The sequence below is a fragment of the Desmodus rotundus genome, chromosome 7, assembly GCF_022682495.2.
Source record: "Desmodus rotundus isolate HL8 chromosome 7, HLdesRot8A.1, whole genome shotgun sequence".
Taxonomy (NCBI): Eukaryota; Metazoa; Chordata; class Mammalia; order Chiroptera; family Phyllostomidae; genus Desmodus; species Desmodus rotundus.
The window spans coordinates 81,190,761-81,218,185 of NC_071393.1; the positions used below are offsets into that span (position 1 = coordinate 81,190,761).

Sequence of the window (27,425 nt, forward strand, 5' to 3'; positions counted from 1 at the left end):
TCTTACTTCATTAAACTATGCCAGGGTTTAAAAAAAAAAAAAAAAGTGTTTCTTTCCTTAGCATTCATCCTGTCTACTGCTCTATCATCATAAAACAGATATCAACTTTGAAGTGTTTGACATGAAATTTGTTATATTTATTATCTGGTGAACAAGAAAGTGACAGTAATTAACTAGTCATCACGTAGATTTACTGCTTTAAACTATATCAAGATAACTGAACAAAGCTTCTCACTGAGGCACAGTGAAGTAGTAGAAGCCAGAAGCAACAGTATATGAGGATGGTTATTCAACAAACTTCGTTTTTAGTGTTTAATTAACTGTCTCCATAAAGCCTCTAGTTTAAAATTCTGACTTACGATCATGCTTTCATTAGATTGTAAACAGCAAACAGAATGACTAATTCAGCATGAGCCTGAACAAATGCACTCAGAAATTTTTATACTTAAAATAGATCTTACTATTGCACTTATATACATTTCTTAAATACACACAGATGTGAGGGCACAAATAAGCAACTTCTTGAAAGTCAAGTTCTTATAATACCTGAAAATGATTCCTTTGAGGATCTGCAAATTTAACTACATTGGCTGGTTGGTTATTAAATTCCTGCTTCTGACCTTTGCTGTACGGCCTAAAGTTTTCAGGAAGGTGATATAAATCAGTCTGTTCGTATTTACTCGGAGGACTGTAACCACTTCTGCCTTCGTCTTCACTTCCTTCAGGATGATACCCAGGATGCTGCTCTTCGGTCTTACTCTGATTCTCTTCCCAGCTATTGCCGATTTCCTCTCCAGCATACACATCCCGAATCTCATGATAGTCCTATTAGAAAAGAAGAGTAAGGACAAAAACACTGAGACCTAGTCCCACCCTCACCAAAATCATTGTCACACCAGATACTCACATTTACACTTTTAGGTTTAGGCAGCACCTGATGGTCATTCCAGTTCATCTCCAATTGCTCAGAACGACGAGGTCTTGAGGAAAATCAATACTTTGGATTTAGAGCCTATCATTCATTTGGACATAGATACCACAAAGAACCCTATGATTTTAACATGTTTTCCCTCCAACCTTGACCTACAAGTTTAAGAATTAGTCCACAATTTTATAATCACATACATTATTATTACCTGCACAGAATCAAAAGACAGACACTTACGGAATTGTAAAAAACAAATGAACGTGATTTCACGCCCTTACCCTCCCTCTGTGTCATCCTCACTGCAGTCCGAATAGCGGGGCTCCGGGGAGGACAGGTCGTCGTCCAGCATATCGTGAGGCAGGTCCGTGAGTAACTGCTGCAACTGAGACAGAAGGTCAGCGTCAGCACCCCACCGGCCGAAAAACAAGACGCCAAGCCAAAGCTGCCTTGGGGTCAGGGACTGACTGTAGAAGTCAAAGAAGTTCCTAATTTCTACATTCAATAAATGTCTTAAATTCCACACGAATTATGTTTATCATTTCACTTGGGGAGAGGGGAATAGACAATCTCAAGATTTATATTAGAAGGCTTTATTTTTTTTCTACAAAGGTCTTGGATTTAAATACACATACATCAGAATTTAAAAACTTCTTTACGGAAGCACAGCAAGCCATAATAATGGTACAATCACTGTATTATGTTATCACAGGGTGGGCTTGAATCTCAGAATCCTGTTCTAGCAGAAACCAAACCTTGGGCACTGGATAATCAGACTTTCCCCAGGGAATCTGAATGCCAGATGCACTGTGCCCAGGTGGTGAGAACAGCAGAAGCAGCAGCAGGTGGCCTAGAAGCCCTTAAAAGCTCTAATAATGTGACAAAAGCCTCTTGGGAGGTAACTAATTAGTAGACAGCCATCTAATTCCAACGATGAAAAGATATACAATACTTGGCCATTGTAAAACAGTTGAGTAAAAAGAGAGCTGTAAGATTCAGTTTCTAGGTGAGCATTCTCAAAAGCCTAACTCAACAATTGACATTAAAAGCATTTGACTTCACTTTCCAATTTTTTTTCTAAAAAACTCACATCTTTAACATTCTGCCTATAAAAACTAGAGGTAGAATAAATTCATTCAAGTTTCAAGATAAACTGTGATAAAGAGATGAATGGTCTAATTTGCTGAATTTTACTTTCTATCAGCAAATGTCTTTCTTCAAATCCCAACACAATATGAAATCCCAATATAACTGTAACACTCAGATTCAAATATTATATTATTAAATAGTAGGAAGACTATTTATAATGACTTCTCTTTCAAATTAAGCACCAGTTAAATTAACAAATTGACTGAGTCCCTCCACAGTACATAAATCAATCCCATAAAATTATGCAGTGAGTGAATTTTAAAGATATTAAATACCCTGTGTAAAACCTTGGAGAAAGAAAATGAGACGTTTTGTCTATGATAGATTCTTCCCCCACTTTGTGTCATTATAATAAAATAAAACTCAGCTTTGAAACATATTTGAGTGTTACACTTATAATAAAAAAAACTTTCATAAACAAAATACATAAGGTAAAAGTTGAATAAATATACTTAAAGAAAGGTCTGAAAGGTGTGCTCCAATTGGTAACTTTGTTTTGGCGAAGTCAAATTTGGGAATGGAAATGAGGAGTGTGAGGAGGAGGGGGGGGGGACACTTCCTCGGTCCCTTATATATTTCTCATGTTCACTGGACAATTTTTTTAAATGGTTTTCTCAATCCCTTTGGGTCTTTACAAAAGAAACAAAAGAAAAACACTCTGTTCAATGAAAAGCTATTCGACACTATTATAAACATGTCAGGCCTTGGTTTATCCGCCCCTGCTCGTGCCGGGGAACTGAGAAATATCAGAACTGACCCAAAAACATCGAGAATAAGAGACACGGAAGAAACAACACTAAAAACAGTCCATGGCAACAAATTAGTACACGGCGTGTGCCTCAAGTGAAAGGCAGCAAAGTGATTTTACAAACACTCAAAATTTCCTAGGACAAAAACCATCTATAAGGTCTTTTTAAAAAATCCAAACTGTTTTGTCTATAATTATGTATCACTGCTTTAACAAAAAAGACTACCCCCACACAGTATACAGGAAAAGAAAATGACAGAATAAATCTCTCATACTTACATCAAGTAAGGACTCCTGTACAGAAAGAATATTTTCTTCTAAATCTTTGGTGAGGTTCGAGTACATAACCTTGTAATTCAGGGGACCCTTGACAGGGACACCTGCGCAGGACATTCTCCCCCTCACAGAGACACAAAACGCTACACAACAATTAAGCAGCTCTTGTAGCTTTCTTTGTGACACCACAAATGTGTCATTGAAAAAGTATTAACAAAAGATGCCAACTTTGAGTATAAGCAATAAGTTCTGCTGAATGTTTCTGGATCCATAAATAAATTATGAGCCAGTAAAATCATCCCTGTAGTATTTAGTGCCTTATAAATTATTTTTTATATGTGCTAACATTTTAAATCATTTTATTCACCTTTAAAAGCTTTCTCCGCCATGGTCTTTGGCATAGCTGGGCCATATTCCTCGACTTCCATAACTTTCAGAGCAGAGAGAAGCTAAATAGGTAAGTCCTCCTAATGAGGAATTCAGGAACAAAATCCCACCCCCAAAGCTTCCATTTCCCAGGATCAGAGTGTGCCCTCCTCTTTACCAGGTGGCCAGGACCAAGACACAGGCAGTGCCTGACCTTGGCCTGCATGAGAGCCCCTTTCTAGAGGTCCCAGAACCAATGCACTTGGTGGGCAGCTTCAGGCAACACCAGAGCGCCACACAATGAGCACCACAAATGGCATGCCCAAAGGGAGCCTCAGTGGGCACCAGAGCCCTGCTAAAGGAAATCCCACTCTGTGACATTAGCCCTCCACAACAGCTTGTCTGCTACAGTCTCGGCCAGTCCTCAAAGCCAGTCAGCCTGAGAGTCAACCCTACCCACTGACATGCCGACGGCAATCAAGGCCCAACTACAACGGAGGACGCACACAAAGGAAACAGGGACACGCCTAGGGCACCTGGCTCAGGTAAACAGGGAGATGGCACCACTGGACCCAAAAGACACCTCATGCATCAGGCCACTCTGCCAAGACTGGGAGATGTAGCAGCTCTACCACAAACAAACACAGGGAGGCAGCCAAAATGAGACAGAGAAACATGTCCCAAATTAAAGAACAGGAAGAAAAAAGAACTAAAGAACTAAACAAAATGAAGACAAGCAATCTGCCAGATGCAGAGTTCAAAACACCGATTACAATGATGCTCAATGAACTTATTAGAGAAAGAACAGATGATCTCAGTGAGAACTTTAACAAAGAGATAGGAAACAAAGAGAACCAGGCAGACATGAAGAATAAAATAACTGAAATGAAGAAGACATCAGATGGAATCAACATCAGATGAAGCAAAGCAGAGGCCTGAACAGCGATTTGGAAGACTAAGTAGTAGGAAAGACCCAATCAGAACAGCCAAAAAAAAAAAAATCCAAAAAAATAAAGATAGTTTAAGAGACCTCTCAAATAAACAACAAGTGTAACAACATTCTCATCATGGGGATACCAGGAAAAGAGTGCTAGGGATTAAAAACCTATTTGAAGAAATAACAATGGAAAACTTCCCCAACCTGGCAAAGGAAATAGGCATACAAGTCCAGGAGGCACAGAGTCCCAGATAATATGAACCTGAAGTGGCCCGTACCCACACACAGCATAGTGAACATGGCAAAGTTTAGAGACAATGAGAGAATCTTGAAAGCAGCAAGAGAAAAGCAGTTACCTACAAGGGAGCTCTCACAAGACTGATTTCTCAAGAGAAACTTTGCAGGCCAAAAGGGATTGGCCTGCACTATTCAACGTGATGAAAAGCAAGGACCTACAACAAGATTCCTCTACTGAGCACACAATCATTTAGAGTGGAAGCAGAGATAACGAGCTTCCCAAACAAGAAAAACCTGAAGGAGTTCATCACTAACAAACCAGTATTACAAGAACTGTGAGAGAGACTTACGAAAAAGAAAAATAAATAAAAAATATGAATAAGAAAAAACACAAAGAAAAAAATTCTCACTGACAAAGTCATAATAAAAGCAGTGGATCAAAATTCTCAAGAACAAAGGCAAACACGTAACAGCCAACACTAGAGCTAGTACAAAGGTTAAAAGGCCAAAGGAGGAAGATCGTGTGTAATTCCAACAGTAAATTTTGGGATGCATACACACGCACAAAAGAAGTAAAAAATGATGACAAAAACATACATGTGGAGGGGGTGGGTTGAAATGGTAGTGATTTTAGAACGTGTTTGAACTTAAACAGCCATCAACTTAAAACAGACTGCTATAAATGTAGCTTGGTATATATGAAGCACATGGTAACCACAAACCAAAAATCTGCAAGGGATACCCCAGAAATAAAGATGGAGGAATTCAAACACAACACAACAGAAAGTCATCAACACACAAAAGAAGACGGCAAAAGAATAAGAAAGGAACAAAGAACTACAAAAACAATCAGAAAACAGTTAATAAAATGGCAATAACTATTGGGTTGGCCAAAAAGTTCGTATTTTTTCCCATAAAATAAAATTTTTCATTTTCAACAATAACTTAATATTGACTTGGATATTTTGAGTATGTCGGCTCTCTCCCGAGTGGGAGAATGTTGATTGTTCTCAATGTCTCGATTTGATCGCCATCAACTGCTCGCCCGACTGCGGAGCACCGAGCAGCGAGGAATCTCCAGCTCGAGACTTCACAAACCACTTGTGACACGTTCTATCAGTCACAGCACCTCCATATACTGCACAAACCTTTTTTTGCCTTTCAGTTGCATTTTTACCTTTCTTGAAGTAATAAAATGCCTAAAATGCATAATATGCCTAAAATGTGTATTTTCTTCCATCTTCAATATTAAAATGGCTATAGGAAAATTCACCAATTTTGATAAGGTTTTTAAATGCACACTGATGTGACAGCTGTGACAATATAATCTAACAAAAGTGTTTCGACTGAAATTAAAGGCAACTAAGCACAGCTAGAACCATTGTATGGAAAAAACCAAACAGGCTTTTTGGTCAACCCACTAGGTACCTATGTAAATGGATTAAATACTCCAATCGAAAGATGATTGGATAAAGAAGATGCAGTACATATATACAATGGACTATTATTCGACCATTAAAAAAAAATGAAATCTTACCATTTGCAACATGAATGGACCTATAGAGTATTATGCTAAGTGAAATGAGCCAGACAATGGTGGGTGGTTGCGAACTGGGTGGAAAAGGTGAAGGGATTAAGCAATACAAATTGTCACTTACAAAATAATCACGGGATGTAAAGCACAGCATAAGGAATATAGTCAATAACATAATAATTACATACGGTGTCAGGCGGGTACAGACTTACGGGGAATCACTTCATAAGTTACATAAATGTCTAACTAGTACGTTGTTTACCTGAAACTAATAAATATTGAATGTCAACTATAATTGAAAAATTGAAAAAAATATTTTAAGTTTGCCCTCCTCATGTCCACTGTCAAATGGATTTTGCTTTTAGTCATGGAAACTTGTGTCATAAAACATGAAATTACCAGATCAACTTATGCATGTTACCAAATTAGAAATTTTATAAACTATAAATGTTCCTAATTAAAGATCCACCCAACTACCAAATACATTAAAAGGCAAAGATAACAATCCTTATAAATGACAAGATTTAATTCCACTCATTACTTTCAAATTCATCAAACTGCTTTTTGGTTGCAAATGCAATCTTCTCAGTGGGATGTTATTGTGTATCAACTGAGTTTAATAACTGAACAGATACCTTCCCTAGAAAAAAGATAATTTGCTATTGCTAAGGCTTCTACTGAACTACATTCTAAACCATTTGATAACACCGTCTCCCTTTACTACTTATGTGATTCTTCCTTGAAAAGAAAGGGAAAAATAAGGACATTTTACTCAAAGAAATTCAGCAACAAAACACTACAATAACCCATGCAGAACATCCAAAAAGTCTGTGTGTAGGAGGAATGTAAAGCAGAGAACACAAAACCTTTTGTTAGGATTTTCAACTTAAGTTAACTGAACAGACTGTATTCAGACTATAATCCTCGATATTCAGGAAAGCAAGACCTCTCACGTTACGAACGGTACAAGGCATCTTCCCCCAGGAGAAAAGCCGCAAAGGGGCTGCCAACAGTCCCTTGTGAGCCTTGTGAGCAGGCTACCTCCTAAGTATGAGGAGATTTGATGGTTTAAAATATGAATTATTGAATAATGCTTTCATGACACACCCTAAGCAGAATCTTCATTTTAACCTAAGAGCCAAGTTTAAAAACATCTTTGAAAAGGCCCAGTATGGGATTGATAAAGGTCCAAATAACTTGACAGCTGGAACTTTAGCTGTTGAATTATACTCTGGGCAGGATTAAAAAAAAATCCATTCCATTAGGTAAACTAAATTTTATAATGTCAGTGGGGGAGACCTTGTCTAGGTTGCCACATATCTGAAAAAGAAATATGGCAAAATTAGACAATACCGGCCGCACTGCAGATGACACAGACTAGAACTTTGGGCCTGGAAGCGGCTGTGGGGGTCCTCCTGGCCCCTCCTCTCCCAACAGTCAGCAAACCAGGGAAGGTCAGGGGCGGGCCCAAGGAAAGTGAGTGACTATCCCAGAGCCGACACAAGAGCCTGAATCTCTTCATTTCCACACCCATGTTCTTCTACATGACGTAGTAATCACTGGAAGGTACTGAGTTCCACCTGTCTGGATACAATCAAACTTCAGCCTGCCAGAGTCCAGTGTTTTTGTTCCCATTGTGACAGGCCCTGACATAGACCTACACATTATGGGAAACATTCAAAGGCCAATCTAGATAAAGAAACTGCTAAAGAAATACATCAGAAAAATATAATATGAATACTCAGCCATTTCTTTCTTTCATTTTCTTGGATGATGACAAGAAATTTCCAGTAAACAAGTCAAATAATATACTCCTAAAATGTAAACAAATATTAGCTTTACAACTCCCTCTAGTGGGGACAAAATATCAAAATGTTTCCATAATTATATCAAACAAGGTAGTAAAAAAAAAAACCTGCAAAAGAAAGGCTATGCAATGGAAACCTTACATCTAAAATGCACAATTCTAAGCTCAGAGGAGCTTTATAATTCAGTGAGAGGAGTACCAATATAAAAACCAAGAGGGACCTCAAAACTGGTATTGCCGAGTGCAAGTTTCTGTCCGCCATCTGCTACTTAAACCACCTACCTTTCTACTCAAGATCATTTTCCAGGTTCCAAATATAGCATCACTAAATGAACCAGCAAATGCATCAGCAAATATTATCTTGATAGCACAGATCACTAAGTACTTCTGCCCCAAACCACCAGCTCCAAAACACATGCCTATATACATACATACGTACATACGTACATACATAATTTTATTATCCAGAACCAAGCGATAATCACAGAGCTGCTTCCCGTGACACTGCAGAAAGCACCTGTATACTCCAGCCACCTGGAGATCCCAAATGACAATCTACCTTAAGCTGTGGTTTTACCAATAACTTTAAAGTTTATAACGATCACTCCTATCACAATAACAACTATGTTTCTATAATATCTGACAATGACATCCCAAAGCACAGTGACTTCAGGTGAAAATATTTTGTAAAATCACATTGTCACATTATGAATGAGCTAATAAAAGAACTTTTCAATTCTTCTTCCCTGAGCCAGCTTTACAAGTAAAAGCTGCCCTAAAACACTTCGGGTGAGGTCTACTTAGTAGCAAGAAAGATCACTGTATCAGTAGTTCGCAGATGGCACAGCAAGAAAGTGGCGCGCTCCGATGAGCGGCAAGGTGTACGAATACTGACCAACACGATACCGTATCTCCACGGTGTCACTGGCCTCACTCCCCTGCAGCCCAGTCTGTTACGCACTTCTCTGTGATGCCTTGGCCCACACTAGCCAGACTCGTACCAAGATATCATTTAGAACTGTAACAATTTAGAAATGATGACAGTGCCTTACTTTCCTGCAAAATTCTTGGAGCTTTAAAAAAAAATATGGGTCTATTCATGGTGGGCTGTGGATGTTAAATCTCTGAATATTAAAGTCACTTCGCTAAATCCTCTGTTTTTCTGAAGATTAAATGCATTTTCTCCATTTGCTCTTTAATGAAAACAATGGAGGGAATAGAAATGGAAAAGGCAAGATGACGATCGTAGAGCTGCTACTTAGGATGGCACAGAACTCGGAATCTGACTCTGGCTTATTCACTAACTGACGGGAAAGTGTGAACAAAATCCCAACTGACCCGAAAGCACCAAAATTAAAACTCCGCTCGGTAAAGCATGCTGTATTAGCAACTGACCATTCATACCAGAAGGGCAAAAATCAAGATTATTCTGCCATTTATAAGAGAGGATCCCGAACTCCTTTGCAAGGTAAACTCTGAGTCAGATAGGGCCTGCTTGGCCAGCCCTACAGCACAGCCTCGGGTACACACGTTCCTCCTACACCAGCGAACCCAGTACAAAGTGACTCACAAGTAAAGAAAGCCACATGCATTAGCCCACTCCTAACACAACCCAGCTGGCAACCACAAGGCTACCAACCAGGCAGGCAAGGAGACACCACTCTTTTCGCTAACCTCTCAAGGCTATGAACTAACTATTCTGCTACCGTAGGGTCAGGGAGGTTTGGAAAGGCTGTTGGATGTGCAAACAAACTCAGGTTTGATCAGCCACTTTATTGTTTGATCTACTGTGACAAAATGCATACACAGCTGGACTTCTAGGAATAATTCTGAATTTTTGTTGCTGAAAATCTAAAATTCCCTAGACTCGGATCTTACTTCTTCCCTTGCAGTAATTAACAAAAAGGTAAAACTACTTTTTATTCACATGAAACACTTTGTATTAACATGAACCACAATCATCATGTCAGAGTCAAGTTGTCTACACGCTCCCTTCTTCCACTCTGCTGGAAACACTTATTCTTAGGTACGTCACCTCTTCAGCGCTCCTTACCTCTGGAAAATCCCACCCCAGTACGTTATCTATCAAGACGTGATGCCAATGGCTATTTCCTAATGATCTAGAATGAGTTCCTTCCTTAACTAATACCCCTTTAAAACTTTCACCACACAATGCACTTGGCAATACATTCTAATACCCTTCCCATCTCTCTAATATCTTTTCCAGTGGAAAAAATCACCTATGTTTTCTTCTTCCTTAAAGTCAACTATAGTAATTACTTAAACTGATCCTCTTACAGAATCCCAGGAGCTAAATTCCAGCCAGCTATGCAAAGCCATCAGGGTCATGAAAACCTCATGCTGTGAGTTCACAAAGTAACGGAAAGTCCTCATCCCCATCCTTCCACACAGTGGTTGTGAAGGGCCCTGTCAAAATCCAAAAACCCTGACCAGGGTCACGAACTCCAATGCCCTCAGAGACCTGGCAAAGAATTTAGGAGAGCAAAGCTCGCAGGTACAAAAGCTATGCCCAGGTCTGTGTGAGAGGTGGGGACTGCAGACAGCTGGGATGGGGGGGGTGCAGGGGGGCCATTGTTTCACTCCAGCTCACCTGCTGCCTCGTGCAGACACAGGCCACAGGTGGCCAGGGCTTAGGACATCTGAAGACAAGCCAGAAACTCTGAATTGTTCTATGAAATTTTCCTATCTTTAAATATAGAGTCAGTATTTTAAATACATTATACAACCAAATAATACATGTCTATGTATAAAACCCACTGGGCTGCCAGTTTTCTATCTCTGCCCTAACTCTACTTCCAGCCACATGGGCAACTGACTCTTTATTCCTTGCTTTCTGTTAACCCTAATGGTCCACCATAACTATTAAAAAGGATTATTTTAGCCCTGGCCAGTGTGGCTCAGTTGGTTGGAGCATTGACCTGTCCTGTACATCAAAAGGCTGCAGGTTCCATCCGTGGTAAGGCACATACCTAAGTTGTGGGTTCAATCCCCAGTTAGGAAACCTAAGGGAGGCAGGCAACCGATCAACGTTTCTCTCTCACATCAATGTGTGTCTGTCTGTCTGTCTGTCTGTCTCTCTCTCTCTCTCTCTCTCTCTCTCCCTCTCAAAGGAATAACCATTGCCTCGGGTGCGGATTTTAGAAAAATTCTCCACCTGCTTCCCACTGCTCCTAGAACACACTAAAAACATCCTGCTGTGACAAGGTCTGGCCCAGCGCCGCTTTGCTCTCTCTCCACCATCAGGCCTTGCTCACACAATCCCAACACCACAGCCTCTGGCGGTTCTGCAGACCTCCAGGGTCTCTTCCCGACTTCCAGGCTTTACACTTGTTGGTCTAGAACATTCTTCCTCAGGCTTCTACAAGGCTCCTCCTTCTCAGTAGTCAAGTCTCAGCTCAAACATTTCCTCCTTCGAGAGACCGTCCCTCACCAGTTCCCTACCAGTTGCTTTGACAGAACCCTGTTTTGTACCCCTATCATTATTCAGTGCTAAATTATCACTCCCTCAAGTGACGTCATTCATTTGTTTACTTATTTATGGTCTGCCTCCACCAAGATGTAAGCTGCCTGAGGCAAAGACCCTCACCACACTTGGCCTAGATAATGTTCCAAGCAACCAGAATCTAGGCGTCTGCCTCCAAGGCCAGCCATTACCTTCTAAATGAAATACCATAAGAGATTCGCTGGCAGCCACCAAGCAGATCGGACTCTCATGTGTGCACCTCCCTCGGCTTCCTCAGCAACCACGTCTGATAAACCCAATGTGGCCAAGATTGAGAAATTCGACAAGTCAAAATTGAAGAAGATAGAAGCGCAAGAGAAAAATCCATTGCCTTCCAAAGAAACAACTGAACAGGAGAAGGAAGCAGGCGAATCATAATGAGGCTTGCACCGCCAATACGCACTGCACATTCACTCCACGAGCACTGCCTTCTTATTTTACTTCTTTTAGCTATTTAACTTTGTAAGCTGCAGAGGTTGGATCCGTTTAAATGACTGTGCTGCCCCTTTTCACATCAGAACTACTGACAGTGAAGGCCGCACCTGCCGCTCCCATCTGCCTCTCCGGCTGGCAGGGAAGGAAAAGAACTTGCTTGGTGGTGAAGGAAGAAGCTGGGTGGGAGACAGTGAAACCTACAGTAAAAACCAAGCTGGTCCATGGCGTCCTGCAGGCTGTAAAATGCAGTTTAATCAGAGTGCCATTTTTTTTTTCTTAAAATGATTTTAATTATTGGAATGCACAATTTTTTTAATATGCAAATAAAAAGTTTTAAAACCTGAAAAAAAAAATACCGTAAAGAATCTAACCACTTATCTAGTGGCATCCTTCAAGGCTGTGATTTATTCTTGTCTCCAAAAAGGAAGCACTCTATTCATCCACCTTTTAGAAGTCCAAATACAAATCCTGACTAGAATTTTTGAGTTAAAAAAATTATAAATTCCTTCAAAATGACAAAAGGAGACATAATTTTGACCAGGAAATAAAACCATTTAAGATTGGGTTTATAGTCTTCCTTCTGAGCAACTTACCTCTTTCTCCCTTTCATAATCTTCCTTGTCGTATTCGTCATCTTCATTTTGAGTCTGCAGTGCCACACTGCCAAAGTCTAGTGACATGGTCCTCCTGCGGGACGAGAAAGAGGCTGTTTTGAAATATCCCCCAAAACCTCGCCAGCCCAAACTGTACGAGATGCCACACAGAGAGACAACAGCAGCCAGGGAGAAGACATGCACAACTCTTGTATGACAAATGGTTAGTACTCCAAATATAAGGTGGGTTCTTACAAAGTAATTGTGGTTCCCGGAAAACAGTTATATGACAGCAACTCATAGAAAGACATGCAAAAAGCCAATAAACCGATGACTTCCTAGTGTTCTGGAAAATATAACGCAAAACAGTAAGACTTTTGTCCACACACAAAAAATAAGATAATAATAAACTAGAAATGTGCCAAAACATTAAAATTCTAAAAATGTACTCAAAGTTTCCAATTTTATATGTTCAATATGGCACAGGCAGCATCCTCCACAACTGGCTTCCTCCTTCGACTGGCACGAGCCCAAACCTCACGTGTTACAACAGGCGGGCCACTAAACCGGGGTGAATGATTGCACCCTATACCATGTACAGTCTGGTAGGCTGCAAGTAGCACACAACGAAAACATAAGTGGTAAACATCCTGCTCTTAAACTTGATAAAATCAGGTTCCAGAGGGGAAAAGCACTCCAGAAAAACAGGCTATGAAGTGGTACCACTGCGAGGTTCCAATTCCAAAAGCAACAGCAAGAGCTTCCTGGAGAACGGCAATTGCTGTGGCAGAAGCAGCAGCAGGAAATGGGTTTTCAAGCACTTACCGTCAAAAGGTTGCTGATGATTTGAATTATACACAGAAACTGACCCGGCACAGAAACTACTACTGAGATCCTCAAAGCTCTGAACAATCCTGACAAAAACGGAGGCAGGCGTCATCAATGTCCCTGCTCCTGCGTGCCAGGGAAATGCACTTCGACGTGAGCATGAGCCAGAGTTCATTCGCTATATTTTTCAGGCTCGAAAATGTCATTAAACTGGAAGTGAAATAAGGAACGTAGACCCAGCCATCCAAAAGCATTTCGCCATAAAGAGCTCAACTCCTTTGTGTTAATGGTTGAGAACTGTGATCGCAGACTTTTATACAAGCCAGTAGCTCTATAGAAAACGACATTCCACTTCCTCCGATCTAAGGCACCCTTGCTCGTATGACAGTTCCATTTGTACCACCAAGAAAGTGATGTGGCCAATTAAATTATGACGCACCATTAACTTTAAAAGGCGACCTGACTTTGTAGAAGTTAAAAATGTGAAAAGAAAATGTGCACTTAGAGTAGGTGAAATATGGTACTACAGATTTACACAAATATGACTTTCAATGCTGAAATCCCCATACGTCAAGTTTGTTTTTCAAGGACTCAATTATGTTTCTTGTCCAAACTCTAATTTGCGGTCCACCTTTTTTATCCCTTCCTCTCTGATCCCTCACCCTGCCCATCTCTTTCAACTCTGCCAATTAAACTCCTTGAATCAACTGTGAACCCTTCCAGCCGCCTCTGCTTCTCAGACCAGGCGTGCTCCTTGCTCTTCCTGTGCCAGAGCCATAAGGAGGAAGGGACATCAGCATGCTTTCACTGAGAGGGAAAATATATTAAGTTTGGGGAACCTAAACCTTGTCTCCACCCTGCAGCTGGGTGACCCCCTGCGCACCCGCATGAGACGGAGACCTGCATATGGTCAAGAGCCCATAGAACAGCTGAACTGGGGAGGGGAAAACACACAGCTCACATCTGTGAGTTTTTCACTACTGCAGACGAACATCAAGTCTACAGAATCGATAGATAGTGAAAACACTAGTCCATTTAAATCCTGGCTCCGTAAAAGAAATGAGATCAAGCTAGACCTTAAAGGCATCCCTAAAGTCTCCAGGCATAAATAATCTTCCATGCTTCTTATTCTTATGGTATTCTCCCCATCTTCCTGCATTTCGTAACTAAAGCCAGAAGATGAACTTTGGGTTAATTTCTCCTTTACTAGGTAACACAAAGGAAGGTTTTTTTTAAATTTCTTACTAACCTTCCACTCATCTGTTGAATATTGAAAAAGAACACTACGGTTTACAAGAGCCCACATTTTCTCAGATGGAGAATAATGAATTCTACAAGGTATTTTCATTTTTAAGTGAAGAGAATGTAAAAGACCAAAAGTGTATCTTTTTTTGAATGACATCTTAAATTCATACCATGTCATTAAAGGAGAAATCTGAAAATATCTGGAAAGGCTAAAACCTCTCTCCATTGGGGAAGAAAAGTTAGGAACAAGTTTTCCTTCTGAAAAGTGCAAACTACCAGAGACCTTAAGGAACTATTTTAGGCATAAAGGCAAATTTGATAAACATAATGTGGATAGGAAAAAAGACTAAAAAGATAATGAATATTTTAACTAAAATTTAAAATAAAAGCTAATGTTTTTCTTCAACTTATTAATCACTACTACTGACCACTACTATCAGAGACTTTACTATAATGCTCAGAACAATAAAAGAGATCACTTTAGAAAAAAAAAAAAAATAGCAAGACAGTAAACCCAGAAGCCATAAAGGAAAAACTTGATAGGAACTTAATCACAAAAAAATTTTGTATATGGCAAAAGATATCATTATTAACAAGTTAAAAATCATGTATGGAAAAATATATCACTAACAAAGTCAAAAGATAAACTAATAATAATAATAATGAGAAAAATATTTGCAAAACACATGATTAAGCCCCAATATACAGATCTCGCAAAGATATATGAAAAAAAATTTAAAAATAGGCAACTGACAATTTCATTTTCAAAAAAAAAGAAACATGCCCTGGCTGGTATAGCTCAGTGGATTGAGCAGGGGCCTGTGAACCAAAGGTCGCCAGTTGGATTCCCAGTCAGGGCACATGACTGGGTTATGGGCCAGGTCCCCAGTAGGGGGTGCGCAAGAGGCAACCACACACTGATGTTTCTCTCCCTCTCTTTCTCCTTCCCTTTTTCTCTCTCTTAAAATAAATAAAATCTTTTTAAAAAGATATTAAAAAAAGAAGCATAAATGCACAATTAACTTGACAAGATGCTTATGCTCTAGAAGAATTCAAAGTGTCATTTATACAACAAAATACAATTTTCAGGTAAACTGAAAACAAAAAAAACTTGATGACATCTATGATGGCTATTTTGTAGGAAACAGACATCCTCATGAATTGCTGGTAAAAGTATGAACTGTGAAAATCATCTTGAGCCCTGGCTTCTGTGGCTCAGTGGATTGAGCACAGGCCTGAGAACTGAAAGGTCACTGGTTCAATTCCCAGTCAAGGCATATACCTGGGTTGCAGGCCAGGACCCCAGCTAGGGGCGTGCAAGAGGCAACCAATTGATGTTTCTCTCCTTTTCTTTCTCCCTCCCTTCCTCTCTCTCTAAAAAATAAAATAAAATCTTTAACAAAATTTTTTAAATCATCTTGAAAATTATTATTAATATACTGAAAAAGAACATTTGCCCTCATAAACATACTTTTGAATAAATTTGGCAGTACTATGCCACTAATAAAAAGTACATATTTCTATATCTATTGAATGATTATTTTTAAAAATCATGATGCAAAATAAGTGTACAGTATGCTTTTCTAATAGTAAGCTAGTTAATAATTTCTTCCTAGGTAGATAACGTTTTTGAACCTATTAACAAGACTAGAGTTAAACTTGAGAGTTCGAGTTTTGCTCCTTCCTTTTGTGACACTCAGGTAGGAAGGACTCAGCCTCAGTAGTCACTTTGTTGTCCCTGGTTATGTTGTCTCATGGCCCTCCCTGCCATGAGAAGGAAGACCAGTGGGTGTTTAGTTGGACAAAACATTAAAAAGCAAAAGTAATATTGTTTTTGCCCCATCTGAGAGCCTACAAGCACTCTGAAGGCAAAAAATAAATGTATCTCTCCACCCTTGGGACATGGTAGGCACGGGACACTTGTTGAAGAAATGTAATATATTCATGTTGCCCTATATTGATTCATTATCTCAATAAAATTTTACTGAGTACCTACTGTATGTCACGTTGTATCCTACATATATCTAAGACAGGGTACTAGCCATGTGGAGGTAACAGTCCTTCAGGGAAACAATGATATTAATTAATAGTTACAGTAATACATTGTAATAAATTCTACAATAAAATACCAAAGCAAATATTAACTTTGCCTAAGAAGAAAGGACCGCTGAGAGAAGTTTCACAGAAAGAAAAGACTTGGTTAGAGATAGATGTTCCAGGACACAATACAGCTGGAAGTGGTGAATACTGAGGGCACTCGCTCACACAACCTGGCCTCAATTCTGGCTCTTATTTATCAGCCACACAACTTAGAGCAAACTGTTTCCATTTCTTCATTAGTAAAATGAGGGTAAAAATAGTAGCTACCTGAAAGATTGGTTATGAGGATTCACAAGATAATGCATAGAGTGCAATCAATACATTTTAGTTGTTATTATCATATTATTACTGATGAAAAAGAGGTTAAAGAAACAAAGGGCATTCGGCATATCTGAGAAAAGGGGAAGGTTCAGCCTGTGGGAAACTTTCAAATAACGCCACTGCTTCTGAGATAAAAATGCCACATCCTTCAAGATGCTCTCCTATCCGGTTCCCCCGTGAAATTAGTCCCTCTTTTGCACTTTTAGTCTATTTTTCTTATGCTTTTCTTATGGCTTCAGTTCCAGCCATAAGAAGATTCCGAGGCAATTATTTGAATGCATTCACGTATCTAGGGAATGCATATAAATTGTCACACATTGTGAAGGATATGACGAAATTCAGTTTAAATCACACTGGAGTTCATGACTTTAAGATAGAAAAGGTTAAGTTCCACAAAAATGGTTTGTAAGAGCCCTGAGAGTTAGTAAATTCTACTTGTTTGCTTACATGCTAGCTTCTCTGCTAGAATGGAAACAGCCACCCCACTAGCCGATTCTAGACTTGCATTGCCAGGTTTAGGAGGCCTATTCCTTCATTCAACAATTATTTACCTAGCACTGTTCAAGATAATAAAGTTTAACAGGACTTGGTGGAGGGAAAGAAAATAACCATGCATACAAACGATGACAATAATCTGTCACCAGTGCTAATGACAGCAGCTTGGACAAATCAATTCAGAGATCCCAGAGGGTGCAGCGAGTAGGCACCCACGGGCTGAACGAAAGACTAGATCAATGGCCTTACCAAGGAACTCCGTTTGGCGTCAGCTACGGCCCAACAAGTAGGTCCCGCGACACCGAAGCTGCACAGAGCCCAGGAAGCGGGGATTGCTGGTTTGGGCTGCCAGCGTCACATGTACTCGGTCAACACACGTGTACAGAATACCCACTGTGAGCTAGACGCAGCGCCAGGGTGACCACGGAGGGGGTCCCCAGGGTAGCGTCTCAGGGTTACCCCAGGAGCCTACAAGAGGAGAATAGGGCCTCCCAGACGTCACTGCTAAGCAGAATGGCACTTCAAAGTCAAAGGCTGAGCCCCGCTACCCGCGGGCGATCCACCACCGCGGGATTTGGGGAGGGGGCGGGCCGGTCCTCCCGGAAGCCTCGCCAGAACCCAGAGAACCCCGCTTCCCCTCTAACTCCACCCCCAAGCCCCGCCGCGAAGCAAAACTCACCGGAGGCCGCGGAGGCTGTCACCGCGGGGAAACCCTAGCCCCGGCCGCTGTCCAACTTCTAGCAAACCCCCTTACCCGGGATCTAATCGGCGAGCTCCTTCCTAGTGACAACCGACCTCGGAGCCCCGAAGTTACTGAGGAGCAGCTGCCTCCTTCAATCGTCCGCTAGAGGCCCCCCTGGTGGGCGGGACCGGGGCGGGACGTGGAGGCGAAAGTCCCCGCCTCGCTCAAGCTTGGTTGAGAAGTCCGCCTGCAGTTGCAAATGTAAGGCTGTTTAAAAGCGGGCGCCAGAGGTGGCGGGAAACTCCTCCTGTGCGCCCATTGGTGGGTTTGTAAGCCAATTACGAAAGTATTGACAATGGAAAAGGCGGGTTTATTGGTTGCCTAGAGACGCCCAAGCGCTTTGCCTCCAGCTTTTTCTAGGATGAATGGGTCTTGCCAGGGCCCCCTGTCCCTTCCCTCACCACCTAATGCTGGAGACTGGTGCGGTGACTCTTTCCCACCCCGCCCCCGCCCCATGCTTGCCACTCCTAAAGCCCAGCACACAGAACTCCTCATTTCCCAAAAAAACCCTTACCTTGGAGTTTGGCCCTCTAATTCCCTAAGGTGTCTGCCTCCCCATCACCCAAACAGCTTAAATGTTTTGTTTCGTTTTGTTTACTTTGCCTTCCTGCTTCCTAGGTCCTACCTTGTTTGAACTTCCGTTTACCGCTGCATCTGTAAAATACTGTGCTTCATTTTAACATTTAGCAAGATAACATTTACTAAGGACTGTCCAGACCTTGACACCCTTGTCCTACCTACACCACCTCACCATCCCAGCCCTGTGAAAACTACACTGACCCCTGTAACTCCATCCACTAGCCTAATAGGCACTACATCTGTAGCGACAGAGTGAGTGAAATCACTGGCTGAGCTGCCTATGGTTCCCAGAATGTTTTTGTTTGGCCCCCGCTATTTCTTTCACTTGTATTGCCCTACCTTACCCCTCCACCTATTCAGTCTTCAAGATAGATGAGCTCCTCCTTGTAGTCTTTTATTTATAACACACCTCCCTTCCCTGGCAGAAATGATATTTCCCACCTCTGTACATAGTGTGCATATCTTATTACAGTTCTTATATCTACTATAATTAGTTGTTGAGTGTCTGTTTTACTCAGTCCAATATTAATATCTCGTACTTACCTTTGCTTCTTGGACATCCAGCATACTTCATAGCCCCTGCTTGGCACTCAAAACAAATTTGTGAAAGGAGTAAATGAATGAACAAACAAACAATGAAGACTTTTTGTGCCACAAAAAGCAAATAAAGGCATTCAGGTAAATGGCAGTTGTTGAAATCTGAGCCAAGGTATCTGATAGTAAGAACTAGGCTTAGGGACTTTTTATGCCTCACTGAAGTCCATCAGCAAACTGTGTGTAACGTCCCGTGCTAAAGGTTAAGGTGGAGTGCTATGGCAAGAATGTGGAGTGATCCCTGCCCGCAAACAACGTTCCTCAGAGAGAAGAAAGCATAAAAGATGGAAGGAAGAAAAGCACACGAGGAAGCAGTGTTTGCCATCCCTTATGCAGTTGCTTAGAATGGGGTGAGCGCTTCCACAGACACTAGCTCCTGAGATCCTCACAACACTACCCTGTGAGGTGCTAGGACAAGTATTAGCATCCCATTTTACATCAGAAGAGGCTGACAAAAAATTTTAAATGACTTGTCTATGGCTGCACAGCTAATGTGAGCCAGTTTGACCCAGCTTATCTCCAAACCCAGAGCTTGTCACTAAATATAAAATGTAACTGCAACTTAAGCACACAAGTCACAAAGATGCAAAGTACAGAATAAACCAGAGACCCTGGCCTCTAAAAACGGATTTGAGTGGAATTATGGATATTTTATGATCAGCAAAATATTCTTGACTGCCTATCCTGTTTAATTCTCTAGGCTTAGGTGCTTGAACACAAAGTGTGAGGCAGGACCCCTACCCTCGAAGTGCCCACACTCTTTGCGGAGAGCAAGATGCTTACATAAAAAGACAACACAAAAGCATAGTTGACTACATGTAATTTGAGTAGAAGAGGCAAAAGTTGTGTAAGAAAGTAAACATCTAATGAAGACTCTATGATGGAAGGCTCCTAGAGGAAGAGGAAGAGAGTCAACAGGTGGGGTGATTAGCATGAATGACTGCAATGTGAAGACCAGACCAGCAAAAATGGAGGATTCTTATCATGAGAGCTAAGGTTGGAGAAGTCAGCAGATAGAAGGTAGCCAGTGGAAAAGCTTGAGACCTGGAGGAATGGGAAAGGCATACAGAGATAAGATACGATGCACGTAAGAAATGAACATGTCCAGAGGCACACAGAGAGAGGTGTTCTGGGGTGCTAAAGACAAATGTGGGAAAAGAGAGAAAAACTAGCAAAGACCTTGAATGTTGGGAAAGATTATTTGTGTATGGAATGTTGGGTCAAAGCTTATCTTCCATTTTTTAAATACTTTTTTTAAATTTAGTGATTCAAGAGAGAGACAGGAAGGGAGAGGAAGGGAGGGGAGACAGACAGGGAAAGGGAGGGAGAGGGGGAGAGGGAGAGAGAGAGAGAAACCAGGACAATCTAACCAGGTGAACTTCTTGGCCAAGGCTATCTTGCATTTGTTTAAACAGACACACCTGTGAGCTGGGAGGGGCTACCTCTCCCAGACTTGTTCACATTTCAAGTGTAAATGTCACATTGTTGATGAGATGTGGTCCTTCTCATTAAAAAGCATTTATAAAGGTGGAGTTAAGCTATCATTTCTCTTTTTTCCTACCTGCTCTTTGGCACCAAAGCTATCAGATCAATGCAATGCCATCATGAAATGAGTGCTATTCTAAAAAAAAAAAACCCTGAACTTAAAGAAGATCGGAGTTCATCCTCCAGCTCTCCTACCTACTAACTTTCATCCACACATCCATTTCTTTAAACCCTCTGAGCCTCCAAGTCCCTATCTGAAAATAGGAATGATACCTACTTCACAGGATTATAGAAAGGATGAAATAAGATTGTGTGAAAGAGCTTTTGAAATGTAGGAATACTATTTCAAGATTAATTATTTTTATTCGGTCTCTCTGTAGTCATGGCTGATTGGACCAGAGTACATACTGGAATCTGAGGTAGCAAGGAAAAATGAGGAAGTTATAATCGCCGGAACCCAAATGCTGCAGTGAGCTAAGAGCGGATGGCAGAAAAATACAAGTGTGAATGTGTGCGAAGGGCAACAGGAGCTTATGGAATGGGACAAAAGAGAAGTTTATTCAAGAGAGATAGCTTTATAATAACAAGACAAAAATATGAAATGCTAGAGATGGCGAAAGAGTACTTGAAAGAACTGAAGAAGAACGGACCATTACTTGTAGTATATTTAATCTGGTATTTTGGGAGCATCGACTTTGTGCCACGCAGTGTTCCAGAGGCTCATTTAATGCTGACACGTGGGTCAAAATGCCTGCCCTGATCAAGCTCCTTCTCGCAGAACCTGCTGCTGCCAACAGCCACTGCGACCTCACCGTCATCACCTCCCTACAGCCCTGAGGCCTGACCATACCCGACTGGACCAAAGGCAAGATTCAGATCCAACCAGGCCAATCTTGCTCCCTTCCCGGATAACGAAAATAAGACTTCATGAAACCAAGTCAGGTGGATACCATACAGAGGGGAAGCAGACTTTTATTACACTTGTCTGTATTTTGTGGGAAATATGCTACCTCCATAGCTGTGTCAGGTATATGGTGGAAACTAGACTGAAAATGAGCTTCTGTCACTCAAAGCCGTGGATCTATCTGGTCCCTGCACTTGTTTGTTATCCTCACCCGAGGACATGCTCGTTGATTTTAGAGAGCGGGGAGATAGGGAGTGAGAGAGGAAGAGAAACATCAATCAGCTGCCTCTCGTACACATCCCAACCAGGGACAAAACCTGCAACCCAGGCATGTGTCCTGACCAGGAATTGCACCTGCCGTGACCTTTCGGTTTATGGGATGAACTCCAACCAACTGAGCCGGACCAGCCAGTGCTAGTTCCTACACTTTGTAAAGGCTGACACTTCAGCTTTTCCTCGGGTTCGGTGATACCTGAACCTTATAACATCTTTTGACTTGAACTGGCTTGGCTCATGTAGGTGTTGAATAGTTTCCCCTAAAGTTTTATGTTCACCCAGAACCTCAGAATGTGACCTTATTTGGAAATAAGTTCTTTGCAAGTGTAGTTAGTTAAGAGGTCATACTGGGTGAGGATCGGTGCTAAATCTAAATACTGATGTTCCTAACAAAAGAGGAAAGGCCACGGAGTGACACACGGAAGGAAGATGGCCATGTGAAGATGAGGCAGAAGTTGGAGTTATGCTGCCACACGCCAAGGGACACCTGGGGCCACCAGAGGCTGGTAAAGGCAGGGAAGGATTCTTCTGTGGAATCAGAGGGATTCTACAGAAGGGATTTCAGAGGGAGCATGGCCCTTGAGATCATGGTCAACACCTTGATTTCAGGTGTCTCCAAAACTGTGAGAAAATAAATTTCTATTGTTTTAAGCCACCTAGGTGGGTTTCCATTTCTTGCAAGCAAACATTTATGAATAGGATGTACTTGTGATGATAGATTATATTTGAAAAGTCTAGACTAATTGAAACTGGAAAGGTTGGCATTTATGCTGCCTGTTACTACCAGAACCAATAAGTAGAGACAAGGATTGAATTTTTTTTTTTAAGATTTTATTTATTTATTTTTTACAGAGGGGGAGGGAGGGAGAAAGAGAGGGAGAGAAACATCAATGTGTGGTAGCCTCTCGCTCCTCCACTGGGGATCTGGCCCACAACGCAGACATGTGCCCTGACTGGGAATCAAACTGGCAACCCTTCGATTCGCAGGCCAGCGCCCAGTCCACTGAGCCACACCAGCCAGGGCTAGGATTGAATCTTTATGGGCGCTCTATTTAGATGCCAGCCATCTGAGAAGATGGCAGGTTATATAAACTAAAAACCATCTTAACACCTCATCTCAAGTCAACCATTTTATAGAAGAAAGGGTAGATAAAGAGTTTGAAGAGAAGGTTATCAGTTAAGAGTTGCTGTCCAGAGGCGATTTTCCTAGCACTTCTTTATCCGTTGAACAACAATTCTTTATCTGTTCCCTCCTTGGAACACAATGGCTCAGGTACCATCTCCATTGCTTGCAGACCCACCCCTGTCCCCATGTTGAATTGCTTGTCAACCTCCTGGAGTCCTGTGGTCATGCATTCCAGTTCCTGGAGTAACAACCTTTCCCGTGCATTAATCACTTAAGCCCATCAACTATGACTGAAGCTAAAATCATTAACTCTTGGGTTCCAAGTTCCCATATCACAATTACTGTCCCAATATCGGCCATGGTGCACTGTTGGAACTCGAGGATCCTCTGATGGGCCATTAAATGATACAAACAAGCAAGTCATTTCTTCAGTTACCATGAAAAAATATGTAACTTGTAATTTTATGTTTTTATTTTCACATACAACTAAGGCTTGTGTATTAGGGATCTACCAAGTAAGATACTAGGGATTACTAAGGTTTAGAATTCATAAATTAAAATTAGCACCTTATTCAAGTTTATCAGGAATGATTGTTCATAATTTCTATGTACAACATTGCAAAGCTCCTGTCATATATACTTGAAAATAATGAAATTCCCAATTTGGGGAGAAGGATGTTAATGATAAAATAACAAGTTTTTTAAAAAATGTATAAAGTAGTATTTTGGAATATAAAAGTCATATGAATGAGATCAAATTCTTCCCTTAAAGGTAAGTTAGTAAGCAATTCCTGGTGTTACTTTCCATTTCTTTATTGTTACTGAGTTACTTTTTCCCTACCATCCCCCTCCAACCAAAAAGGAGGGATTTGGGGATGAAATACACGTGACATGGTAGGTCTTTTGCAACTCCTTGTCCTTAGCCAAGAGTGTGAGAACCAATTGCCCAGGTTTAATGTTTAGGATTTTCAATCACAGGGTTTTTAATCAGAAAACCAGTGAATGCTATCAGAAGCAGTGATAACAACCATGTGATAAAGACACAAATCTACAAGAAGTATCTGAACCCTGGCGGGGTAGTTCTGTTGTTCCGATACACCAAGGTTGCAGGTTTGATTCCCAGTCAGGTCACATGAAGGATAAGTGGAAACAGATCGATGTTTCTCTCTCTCTCTGTCTCTGAAAATCAATAAATAACATTTAAGAAAAAAAAAAAAAGAAATATATTTTAACTTGAAATGCAGAACCTCCCAAAGGCCACTCCACTTATGTTTCTTGAAACACTCAGTAGACTACAAAAGAGGAAGTACCCAAAACGAGATTTTAAATTGGTGTACATTTTATTTTTCTTATTTTTAAGAATTTTATTTATTCATTTTTAGAGAGGGGAAGGGAGAGAAAGAGAGAAAGAGAAACATCAATGTCAGAGAGAAGCTTTGATCAGTTGCCTCTTGAACTGGGGATTGAACCCACAACCCTGGCATGTGCCCTGATCAGGAATCGAACCAGCGACCCTTTGCTTTGCAGGTCAATGCCCAACCAATTGAGCAACACCAGTCAGGGCAAACTGGTGTACATTTTTAAAGCTTAGGTAACACATTCAATGCATATTGGCCAAATACAACATAATGTAATCGTACCATTCATAAAAATAATACAGGATTTATTTAAAATGTTAACGGATCTGAAAACTAAGATAGTATAGTCCAGTAATGGATACACGTTTAAAGTTGTTTGGTGTTCTTCTGTCTTAGGTCAGGTTCTTAGAAGTGAACCTTGGGATGAAAATTTGAGCACCAATGACTGACTAAGGAAGGGCTTCCCGGAGAAAGTTGCCAGGGAGGAAAAAGGTCAGGGAAGGGCAAGAGGCCCTGCAAGGCTGTGCTTTGGGAGAAGTGCCCGCCCTCCACAGCCTGATTCACAGGGAGCTGTGGAGTGGGTCAGGCTGGGTCCAAGGAGCTGAGCTTTCCCGCTCCTGCACCAGTGACAGTGGCAGGGAAGGGGAAGAGGGGCAATCACAGGCGCTTCTGGCTTTGGGGGGCTCAAAACAACAACCAGAGCCTGAGGCATCCTCAGAATGAACAGTCACTGTGCAGGTAGTTTGGAGCAAGACGCAGATGCCAACAGCACACACGTACAGGTTCAAGGACCCAGCGGGGTCTGGGCGCAGCTGGCAGTATCCCCCTCCATCTGCATTTGCCACCCTTTGACCCTGTCAGAATATCTCTGCAGATGATAATAAACATCTGCTTTTGAGGCTCTTCATGAAGGTGAGGTCTCGTGCAGCTCCTCCAAGTGTCCCCGCCTAGTCCTAGCATACTGGAAACTAGGACCACCAAGAGGATCCCACCATGTTCTGTGCATTCAGGGAAACTGCCAAGAGTTAGTAAAGCGGCAATCTTCCTAAAAATCTTTCGACACATCTCAGTTTCACCACCAAACTTTTTTTAAATTAAAGTTTTTACTTTGAGAAAATTGTAGATTCAGATGCAGTTAGAAGAAATAATACATAGACATCTCCTGTAATTTTTACCCAGCTTCTACCAATGATAACATCTTGAAAAACTGTAGTCCAATATCACATCCAGGATATCCATACTGATACAGTCAAGACTGGAAACAATTCCACTACAAAAGGACCCCTTGTGTTGCCCTTTTCTCACTGTATCCACTCCCCTCCTACCTCCTAGTCCCTCCTTAACCCCTAATCTGTTCTCCATTTCTATAACTTCATCATTTCAAGAATGTTATATAAATGTAGTTCTAATCCTCACTGGTTTGGCTCAGTTGGTTGGGCACTGTCCTGCAAACCAAAAAGTTGCAAGTTTGATTCCTGGTCAGGGCACACGCTTGGTTTGTGGGTTCCCCATCAGGGCACGTAGGAGGGAAACCAATCAATGTTTATTTCCCTCTCTCTCTTTCCCCCTTCTCTCCCTTCCTCTCTCTATAAAAAGCAATGAAAAACTGTCCTTGGGTGAGGATAAAAAAATGTAGTTCTAAAGTATATAACCTTCTGAGATTATTTATTAGGAAAGCATTTTTTGCTCTGCATAATTCTCTGGAGATTCGCCCAAGTTGTTGGGTGTACCTGTATCTCATTCCTTTTTATGGCTGAGTAGTACTCCATGGTATAGATGTACCACGGTTTGTTTAACCATTCACCTGGGAACATCTGGGTTGTTTCCAGTTTTAGGTAGTTAAAGCTACCTAAAGTACCAAGGTAGTGAAGTTACCATGGACATTCCTGTAGAAGTTTTTGTGTGAACATAAATTTTCACTTCTCTGTGATCACTGCCCAGGAGCACAATTGCTCAGGTGAATATTAGTTGCATGTGTAGCTTTGTAGTAAACTACCAAACTGCTTTCCAGAGTAGCTGTAGCATTTTACATTCTCACCAGGAATGTGTGTAGGATGCACTTTCACCACATCTGAACCAGCATTTAGTGCTGTTGCTATTTCTTCATTCTACCCATTCTAGCAGGTATGTAGTAATATCTCCTTGTGATTTTAATTTGCATCACCCTACTGGCTAATGATGTTGACCGTATTTTCGTGTCCTTATTCGCCATTTCTGTATTTTCAGAGGAATGTCTGTGGGTTGTTTATTTTTTGGTCCATTTTCTAATCAGACTTTTTACTCTTAAGTTTTAAAGTTTTTTTTAATATATTCTAGATATTAGCCCTTTTTCAGACATGTGATTTGCAAATATTTCCACCCATTCTATTGCTTGTCTTTCATCCTCTGAACAGCCTCTCACAGAGCAAAAATTTGTAATTTTGATAAAGTACAATATACCAGCTTTTTTCTCTTTTTCTCCAGTTTTTTAAAATGGATGATGTAAAGTCTAAGAACTCTTTGCCTAGCCCTATATCCTGAAGATATGTTTGGCCTCTATGTTTTTCTTTCTTAAAGTTTCATACTTTTACATCTTACATTCAAGTCCATAACGCCTTTGAGTTCTTGTTTCCGCGAACTGTGAGATCCGCTCTTTTGCCCCCACGTCCGGTTGCTCCAGCACCATTTGCCGAATGGCCCAGCGTCCCACTTTGGAGTCACCATGACTGGCTGAGTCCCTGCACCATAGACCATGGCTCCTGAAAAGCAGCCCTTCACACAGCTTGCTCACCTTCTGTTACTGGCCTCCTCTCACTCTTCACGCCCCGCACAGCGTCCTACCCTGCGGTCTGCCACACTCCGC

At 41.2% G+C, this 27,425-nt stretch overlaps 2 protein-coding genes across 6 annotated transcripts in view; one reads left to right on the forward strand and one right to left on the reverse strand.

Moving 5' to 3' along the window:
- The window catches only part of CEP152 (centrosomal protein 152), a 94,135-nt gene extending 75,814 nt beyond the window's left edge, over nt 1-18,321 (reverse strand). For 3 of the 5 annotated variants that reach the window (XM_045202021.3, XM_053928908.2, XM_053928907.2), the window contains exons 1-5: nt 18,199-18,321; nt 12,531-12,624; nt 1,207-1,310; nt 908-980; nt 547-825 (exon numbers count right to left, since the gene is read on the reverse strand). In XM_045202021.3, coding sequence (XP_045057956.2) covers nt 547-825; nt 908-980; nt 1,207-1,310; nt 12,531-12,617 — 543 coding nt within the window. In that variant the 5' untranslated portion in view covers nt 12,618-12,624; nt 18,199-18,321. Of the gene's footprint in view, nt 1-546; nt 826-907; nt 981-1,206; nt 1,311-3,101; nt 3,516-12,530; nt 12,625-18,198 lie in introns of those variants that run through there. The other 2 variants (XM_053928905.1, XM_053928906.2) reach the window with 1 other exon arrangement.
- Nucleotides 11,662-11,880, forward strand: LOC112311602 (thymosin beta-4-like). Its single transcript, XM_045201728.1, has one exon. The coding sequence runs from the start codon at nt 11,662-11,664 to the stop codon at nt 11,878-11,880; it is 219 nt and encodes a 72-aa protein (XP_045057663.1).
- Nucleotides 18,322-27,425: the final 9,104 nt, after the last annotated feature.